Genomic DNA, 9,892 nt, shown 5'->3' on the forward strand with positions numbered 1-9,892 from the left:
GCGGCCTTCGGCCGCACTTAGGGATTATAACCCTCAGGCAGTAGAATTCTCCTTTCTGTTTTGCGAAGGAAAGGAGCTGAACACCTTTTGCAGAGAACACCTTTGTATATTTTTAATGCTTACAGGGTTATATCCTATCTTCTTTTGTCTCTCATTCTTTTGCATATTTTGGAGTTTGACAGCTGAACTCCGCCATTTAATTTGCATATGCAACCAAAGTCAGACGCGTGATTTTGAAGGTGTTTTTATTTAATGAATTGTGATGAATTGGTTAATATTAAAGTCGTAAAGCAAGTTATAACAAATCAAGTAAAGTGTAAAGTGAAGGGGAATACAAAAATATATTGGTGAAGTGGCTAATTTAAGCAGAATAGGAGTGATAAATGTACGCTAATTTCCGAATTTTACAAAAAAGGGCATATTTCAAACCCAATTTGTAAATAAATTAGTAACCAAAATTTACAAAAGTGAGTGTTAAAATATTGCGTGGACCCTTGACTACAAGTGTGTGAAATTTTTTTTTGGATCGGGCCACCCATTTGGACGGAATAGCCCGAAATAGTTGTGAGCGGTACTAAACCCCACCCAAAAAGAATCTCAAAAATCAACGGGATTCTTTAGCCGTTTGAAACTCGCACTTCATTAGACTAAAATTGACAGGGGTACAAAACTGCATACTCGAAATTCTTAATACAAACTTAAAAATTTTGATACAATTTTTTTGAACTTTTGTTGAATTTTATATAAAGTGTGAAGCTTTGATTTATTTGGTTTACATTATAGAATGAACTATATTTTCATAAATAATTAATGCAAGAAATTTTTGATTAAAATAATTGTGAATATTATTTATATTAGGACAAGTTGTACATTTTCATCTTTCGCCCAATGTACGTATGCATATGTAATATAACCTGTTAAGAGAGATTTTAGATAATTAAATTCAATTCCGCTCCTTGCCACTTTCATAGCATGCTGTATATCCTCTTCTTCGCCAACGTATGCATATAAAGGCGACTTTAAAGTTAGTTGCAGCTTTTTCGTGTGTCTGCTTGTCCCGTTCTCGCTCTGTGCTAGTTGGAAATGTTCTTTAAATGCTTGAAAACCTTTTAAGAACGGGTTTATTAACTTTGCTTTACGCTCACAGAGGCTACACTATGTAAGGCAATTCAGGTAGCGCAATTTTGAAAGTACATTTTCTGTATTGTTATTAAAAAGCCGCATAAAACAGACTTTTCTTCAAAATCGAGTATTCTAAAACAAAGCTTAATCTATGGCCATAATTAATAATAAATGTCTAATTCTTGAATAAAAATAATGTGCCTATTCAAATGTTTACCAAGACAACTTGGTGTTAAACTTGAACAAAAAAATAGCGAGAACTTGCTTTGAGGATCTTTGTGTATTTAGAGAACCAGATCCCGAAACCACCAGAACCAGAGAGCAAAAATTCGAAGCAAAATACCCCGTAGAGAAAATTAGCGTTCGGCAAAATCTCGGCTACTTCTGAATGCTGTTAAGCGATTTTTGGGATAATAAAAGATATTGACAGAGTCAAGCGCTATTTTACTGGTATTATTTTACTCGCCATATTTTAGAAAAAAATTTTCCACAAACATACCTAATTTTCAAGGAAATTTAAAATATAGACATCCTAAAATTTTATTAAATTAATATAAAAACACATTAATCATTAAGTTTAGTTAAATTAGTACACAGTCTCACACTCACCGGAAGATTCCATTCTCGGGGCAAAGACATTTTTTACTAATCGAAAAACGTTTTTGGTTTTGGCGTTTTGCACGTTTGAAACCTAAATGCATTGGTTTAAATCGGCTTTTTTTTGATGCAAGCGAATAGTTGCGACAAGACCAACGTCGGCGGAATTTTTATTTTGAGTTACGAAGTGAGCGATGGCACCGAACAGCGGATGTCACCGACGACTACGACGACGACGGCGACCACCCCGACAACAACGGCAACGGCAAAACTTTGGTGATGTCGCTGCGGCTGCTGCGTTCTACTAACCAGCAAGCAGTCGATTGAAATGCGGTTAACGGTAATTGACGCAAAATTTGTTAAATGTATATAAAAAAAAAAAAAACAACACAAGAACGTATTTAAAACAGTTGATTACAAAAAGGTGTTTGAGTACAAGTAAAATATTTACTTTTTACGGCGCTGCCTTTGGCACAAAACTTTTTATTGTTGCTAGTACTATTTATGTAGTAGATTTTTTGTAGTCTCTTGTTTTTTATGCTTTTCGGCTAGTTAACGTATATAAAGTTCAAATTATCAAAATATTGTAGAATTTTACGCGGAAGTTCAACTTGTTCTTGGCCAAGTTAACCGTTGCGTGTTTTATATATTTATGGCGACATTTTTCTGGTTTTGGCGAAACAGCTGTAGGACTAAATACGCAATGAAAGTGAGTCAAGGTGAGCGCTTAACAAAATTTGTTACGTATACGACAACGTGTACTCTATGTGCATACGAAAGGGCACACGGTACGCGGCAATAAGCTGTTGGCTGCTTCTCTTGCTTAGTTGCACTGCCTGTTGGTTAAGAAAAGGTAGTAAATATGTCCTTGGTTTATTTGAACTCCTTGTAGTCGAACTCTCTAGTTCTTCTGCCAAATACTTCTTTAGTATTTCCTCTCTCACGATATCCTTTTCCGCTTTAAATCAGGTTATACCCTTTCGCACGCTCGTTATCACCACTCTTTTGGGCCAGCACTGTCTTTCTCACTGACAAATTGTTCCTTATTACACCAGCAGTGACTTTAGCCTTAATTCTTAGTAAGTTGTTGTTATGCGCCTTAAAGTATTACTATTTGTTTTAGCTGCCTGCGTTCCAGTTTACTTCACAGCTCACAGTGCGATTTCGTTTCAGCCTTTTCGCTGCAATTCGTAAAGGGTTCGCTGCTTACGCCGAACTTTGCCAGCCGCCAATGCTTTGTTCTTTGTTTTTGCTATGGAAATTTTCGCTGGCAACGATTTTGATTTATGTTACAAATCAATATTTTCCCTTCTGCTGCTATGAGTGCCTCACAGTGCCACCAGCAATTAGCACTAACTGGTTTTTCTTTTCTTAAAAGTTTTCCGCAGGTGTAATCGATAGCTGGATTTTTCCTTTACGAATGCGAAAACTTACTTTTTAATAAATATTTTTCAGTTATTTTCTTACTTGGCCCGTTTTTGGTGAAACGTATATGTATGAAATTTCTTTCGAATCGCTTAAAGTGTTTGCCAAAAATGGCAAAAAAGCCAGGATACCGAAATTTTTTGCAATTATCCCTTTTATTACTTAAGTTTTTATTTAAATTACATTTATTTCAGTCAAGTGTTGAATTTTTCTGTATAAAAAACGATATTTTTAAATTTTCCGTTATCTACCCAGTGGGACACTTGTGTAATTGCTGCTTAGCTTTTTTCTCTGTGTTGATTGATGCGCTTCACTATTGTTGCGTCCGTCACGGGAAAAAGTCAATACTCAACTGCACATCGCAATCGGTAAAATTAATAGTGCAACGAATTGCTATCATCTGTTCGTTGTGTCCTGTGCAACATATTCACACATACATAATATTCTACGAAATGAGAGCCTTTTGTCTCTGTCATGGCAGCTGCGCAGTGAATTATTATTTTTTTCTGCATATGCATTTCTTTTTACTCCTTGACATTATTTTCATACTTTTGTTTTGCTACTTACTTTTAGCCCAACTTTGTTTTTGTTTGCATTTTCCAAATACGAGTAACACACGCCACTAAGCTTAATGTCATGAACTTACGGGTGTATGTATGTAAATATATCCGCATAGAAAAACAAAGAAATGCAGCGCTCATTGCAGCTATTTTAAAGCATCGGCAGTGGAGTGCCATGCAGAGGAGAGCTTCTCTGTAGCATTGAACATATTATTAAGGATTTGCCTTTTACTATTTACTTCTAGTACTTGCCAAGTCATGTGCTGAAAACTATTTCCTGCCAGGTAATGAGTTGAAATATTAGAAAAGCTTGCTTAAACTCTTAGCTATAACATAAAAAAATGTGGGTGGACCCACGCGCAACTGAAGTGAAATTCCGTCTGCCGTAACTCCTTTAGCCAAAATTAAATTTAACATTTTAAACAGTTGGTTATCCTCATCAAAAACTTAAAATATATTCCAAGCGTTAGTCCTAGTCACACTGAGAAAAAAATCAACCAAAAATTGCTTAAAATTACCAAATTCAAACTTGAAAACGAATAAAAGTGATTTTTGGTTAGAATGTTTGTTGAAGTTACAAAAATGTTGGTTAAAATTACCAACTAAAAAAATTTTTTTGATTTCTTTAAACAAAAACTTGTTGGTATCAAGCAAGTTTTTAGTTTTATTAACCACATGTTTGTTTATATTAGTCAAACGATGTTTGGTGATATTAACCAAAAATTTGTTTGATTTCCTCAAACAAAAAAATGGTGATATCAAATAAGTTTTTAGTTTTATTAACCAATGGTTTGTTTATATTAATCACAGAATGTTTGTGTGATATTTTCAAACAATGGTTTTATTTTAAACAATTAATATAAACGTTGTGGCAATCATAATTTTGTTATTGAAATGCTATATATTACATCTTATAACAATGAAATGATCAACACCGAAGGTGTAGTTATCATGACAAAAACAAACAACAACTTTGTTGAAAAAACCATTGTGCTTTTGGCTCAGTGCATACGCGATCCGTGTGCCAGGTTTTATCTAAATCCGTTTCTAAGTGAAGAAACGCTTCTCTAACTTAAAAAATTAAAATGTTATTTCACATCTAAGGGCCAAGCTCCTTAACTTTAAAACACATTTTGGAAATTCGAAAAAATGCCTTCGCATACAGGGAGTCATAGACCACCCGCTGATCCCCTCTTTTTTAATATCATCAAAAGAGCATCACCAACTTGATAGTTCGTATTTTTTGGGTTTTGAACAAAAACATGTGAGTAAAAGTTCGGAGGTCATTTAGAGGTTGAAAAAGGCGTTTCCGATAAAAAAGCTTCAAACAAAAGTTTATTTTTATCCTCAGAATATGAATCTGTAGTAAAAACATGTGTATCTAATTAAAAACAATTAACTTCCACTCAGTTTAATCCACTTGCAGTCGAAACCGGAAGTCGGTAATACGACCAAAAAAAAGAGCATCCCCGAATTTGTAGTTCATTTTCTTGCGTATTCCAATAAAAAATATTTCCCCCATTTTAGAAGGGGAGGACGGGGGGTATACAACACCCCGTATACGTAATTAGAACAGGTGGCAACACTAATCAAAAGTATTTTCTAACTAAAGCTTTCCTAAACCACTTATCTTGTCTATATATAACTAAATTCGACTTTTCAAACAGGTGACAACCATTTCCAAAACCATTATTAAACTTAAATCTTTTTAAATCTCATTCGTCTGATATTGGTATACAAATTTCAATTATTTGTTGAATTTGATTTTACGAATACGTAGGAACACTTCTGAATACAGTTAAGAAATGAAACCTTTCCAAATCCACTTCGATTGGTACCTATATTTTAAAAATTCATTTAACTTATTAAATAATTTTAATTTTTTCTTTTTAAACCGGTGGCAAATCTCAAATTTGGATAGAATTTTTTAAACAGGTGGCAAGCCTCCTACAAATAGTTAAGAAATAAAGCCTTTTCAAAAACTCGAAAATCGGTATGGAATGCCAAGGCTGAATCTTAACGATCCTACACTGAGGGAAATAATGCATAGTAAAAATGAATACTTTATATTTGATTATCGTTTAAAAATGTTCGTATTTAAAAATAATATTTTCATACAAAATTTATTACGCACGTATTTGACTGTTCACATCTGAGTATGTATATGTAAGTGTACGCACCCCAAGCATGCAGAGCGCCGCACTGAGAGCGGTGAGAACACACAAATATATACATAGTACATACATGTATATCCGTACAAATCGCGTGCTGTGGTGTTGATGGATATTCAACATTTGAAAGCAAATTTATATGCCTGGTTGTAGCTGAGTGCGCAAAGATGCTTGCCACAAGTTGTTAATATCCGGAGATGGACGGTTTCGAATTCCACTGCTGGCAACATGCAAATTAAATTTTTTCTGTTTAGTTTTTGTCTTGATTATTCACTTCGCGGATGCTTTTTCAGTACGAACGCGGTCATTTTAATATGCGCGTAATTGAATTGAATATTTACCAATATACAGTACTTTCGTTGACGTTTATAGTAAGATCAATTACGTTTCTATTTGATTTTAATATTTTTTTCCCTCAGTGTATTGCTCATCTACTTATAAAAAAAAAACACTGTAGAGATTCCGCAAGACTGAGCGAACACCAATTCAAGTAATCTTTAGAGGAGATAATGGGCTGAATAATCACTATGTAGAAACTCTTATCAAAACTCACTTTCCTGGCTGCGGTCAGAGGCCAGCGATATGGACCAAACAGGTCTACTGCAATCCTCCAAGGACCCGATCGGGATAAAGAAAAAATATAATTCGCAAGGAATATTTTTCTTTATACAAAGCTCCAGGCCAAGACGGCATTACACCTTATCGGTGCTGCAGATACTAAAGGAGCCTATGGTTTCCTGGCTTGAAAGTGTCGACAAAACCATCATCAGCCCGAATTATGTACATTCTGCAAGCTTGGAAGGGTAGCGAATACCGTAAACGATGGAACGTTGAGCTGTATGAGCTTTACAACCATATAGACATAGTGCGGCGAAATAAAATATAGCGGCTATGCTGGCTTGGTCTTCCCCCCAGGGGGTTCCGCGTAAGTGGAACTACGGGCTTGACAACCACGGGGTACCCAGTGAAAGGCCACCAGTCCTGAGCCGTTACCGTTAATTTTTGGCAATTTTTTTTTGCTGGCAGTGTTCTCCATATAAAAGAAAATTGTCGCACATACTTTTGTATGGAAAAAACGTGAAACACCTTCAACAAAAAAAAAAAATCATTTTTGAAAGCTGTCTGCAAATGTTTTTAATGTTGGCTGTCGCTTCACCTGAACATTTGAAAAGAAATTCCAAAGAATCGGCAAATAATCGGCGAAAAAAGGCCGATGCCGATGCCGATGTCGATGGTCAATTTTGTGCCGATACTAGCCGATGCCGATTCCGTTTAATCGGTCGGACTCTACCGAACAGACACTTGCTTACAGAGAAACCCACGGCAAGTCAGAAGGCATCTATACGAATTGACGGACGAAGTCCAGACATGAACCAACTAACAAGATCACCCAGCACGGTAACCGTGTATTTGTAATTCCATTTGAAAAAAAAGTAATAACCCTGTAGGGAAAAAACGAACTAGTGAACCAAATTTCTGGTTCAGTACTAGTTCTTTTTCGCCAAAAACGAACCAGTCCGATAGTAAATAGTCCCGAACCAGTCCAAAAGCAGTGAAATGTGGTACTTTCACTAAACTATTTTATTTCAAATTTTAAAAGCAGGGAAGGTAATCATTATGAGTAAAATAACTTAAAGCAGCATTTAATCATTATTTTATGAATTATTATTGTTTTATTTTTTCGCTCAAACGGAAATAATTATTATTTGATTTTTATTTTTGGCATTACAAATAATGATTATTTTATGATTTTTATTTTTTCGCGCAGAGATTATCACGAATTTTGAGTTTTATTTTTCCACTTAAAAATAATGATAATTTATAAAATTGAAAAGGCCATACAGACGCAACCTACTGAAATTTTGACCTGAAAAGTTTGGGTCTTATTACGCTTATAAGAGTGCGGCTATCTCTCAAAAGGATACGTCGGTAATCACGCTGGTATAGTTTTTGAGTTGCTTAATAATCATTATACTTAGTGATTCCATAAACAAAGGCCAAGATTCTGAAGGACAATTGAGAAAGGCAATGCAGTTGCAGAAAAGAGGTTAAAAAAAGTGTCAAAATAATTACCACTTTCTCACTAAATTTATTTAAAAATGCAAGCCACCAGAGCTACCTTTTTTTTAAGAAAAGACAAATTAATTTTTGCTTTATGCAATCCAGCACAGCTACCTTAATACAGTCAGTCAATAAAGTTTAGCTACAACGAATTTTTTACAATACGGGCAACTATTTTTTAAATATTTTAGTTTTCGGCAATTTTTTATAAAATCCCCAAAAATCAGAATTCCAAACCTTGTGCAAAATTTAAGAAAATTCTGCAAAATTTCATTAAAATAATTCACTTTCTATTTCCGCTCTCTAGAAAAAGTTCAGTTTGCAGTTTTTTAGCCCATTCAATTTTAGTATAATGAAGTGCAAGTATGAGGAAGCTAGGACTTACCAAACAACAACAAAAAATTGCTAAATATCAATGGTAAGTCCTAGCTGCCTCAAACTTGCACTTTGTTATACTAAAATTGAATGGGCTAAAAAACTGCGTACTTAACTTTTTTCTAAAGAGTGTAAATTGCAATATTTGGATGGAAATTTGCGGAGTTTTCTTTAATTTTGCATAAGGTTTGGAACTCTGACTTTTGGGGTTTTTGGTGTAGAACTAACCATATTTTTATAAAAAATTTGGGAAAAAATTAAATATTTAAACAATAGTTGCCGGTATTGTAAAAACTTCGATGTACCTAAACTTTATTGACTGCCTGTATATCTTATTTACTTAAAAAACAATTATGAACTGGTTTGGAACTATAGAAAAAGGGATGCAAAACGAACTAGATCTTATCTGTCGAATTTAGAACTGGTTCGGAACTAGCGCCAAAGGGATGCAACGGGGGACAATGACACTTCCTAGGACATCGCAATGTTAAATTCGCCAGTCGCTAGCATGCAAATGAGAATTAACGCGTACTAGTCATGGTTCCAAACGCACTAGAACCGAACCAGTTCCGCACTAGTTCGTTTCCCTACAGGGAATAGTTGATGATGAAAAATTACGTTTGTTTGGGAGGTGCCATGCCCCTTTGTCTAAACGGGATAAAAGCTACCCTATCTTTTAAGTTGGGCTAAATGGCACCAGTGTGCAAAATTTCATTAAGAAGATCGGTTGAGTAGTTAAAGCCTGAAAGCGTAACAAACAAATCTTTCGCATTTATATCAGTAAGGACTATCCAATAATGACCATTAAAATAATTTTTAGAGGTAAGCATTTTTTACACAGACCCAAATACACAAACACAAAATATTACACCAGGGCAGAGCTCATGATTCAATAATAAAAGGTTTGCTCAAAAAGCAATTGTCTCGCTTCCTCTTGACAAAATCGTCTCCCTTAGCAAGGCACTGTGTGTGGGTTCGTGTGAGTGTGCAAAGCTTTTGTAAGGGAGCTAAGAAGGGAGTGTCAAAACTCTAATGTCAATAATGAGCAAACCTTTAATTATTGAATCATGGGCAGAGCTGTAAAATGATTGAATCAGTAGGATCTGCATTCACTTGGCACTCGTTTCAAAATTTTGATTGTTTGACTGTATAAAAAAAAAACCTCATTCCTGAGTGGCTTAAATTATTTTGAAACAAAAACAAACGTAATGTGTTGTTGAATGGCAGAGTTCCATTCAGTATAGAATGTGAATGTAACAAAAGTATTCGCAATCATCTTGATTGTAAATTTTGGTTGAATGCAAACAGTTTTGATCATTCAGTACTACACTGAAAAAATATGCCTTGAAGAAAATATTTATAGGAGAAAATAGTCGTTTTACTTCTGCTTTTCTACTACTGCTACAATTTGGTAAAGCATTACCTAAGACCAGAAGTACGTACCAGCTTTGGATATTCTGTTAATGCTGTTTAAAACCAACTGCATGTTTTTGAAGGAAACTTGCGGTCAATTTTATTTAACGAACTAAATTTTTATTTGTACAAAGAGATATTTTTATTTCTCAATACCAGGCGCTCATA

The 9,892-nt window shown here is 34.8% G+C and overlaps 1 protein-coding gene across 2 annotated transcripts in view; it reads right to left on the reverse strand.

The window, feature by feature from the left end:
- Positions 1 to 3,483, reverse strand: part of LOC118744424 — a 27,896-nt gene extending 24,413 nt beyond the window's left edge. Inside the window, exons 1-2 of one of the 2 annotated variants that reach the window (XM_036477437.1) lie at positions 2,171 to 3,483; positions 1,732 to 2,023 (exon numbers count right to left, since the gene is read on the reverse strand). In XM_036477437.1, the coding sequence (XP_036333330.1) occupies positions 1,732 to 1,761 (30 nt within the window). In that variant the 5' untranslated portion in view covers positions 1,762 to 2,023; positions 2,171 to 3,483. Of the gene's footprint in view, positions 1 to 1,731 lie in introns of both variants that reach the window. The other variant, XM_036477436.1, reaches the window with a different exon arrangement.
- Between the last annotated feature and the right edge of the window lie 6,409 nt (positions 3,484 to 9,892).

The sequence above is a fragment of the Rhagoletis pomonella genome, unplaced genomic scaffold, assembly GCF_013731165.1.
Source record: "Rhagoletis pomonella isolate Grant_MI unplaced genomic scaffold, Rhpom_1.0 Rhpom_scaffold_00008, whole genome shotgun sequence".
NCBI classification, from domain to species: Eukaryota; Metazoa; Arthropoda; class Insecta; order Diptera; family Tephritidae; genus Rhagoletis; species Rhagoletis pomonella.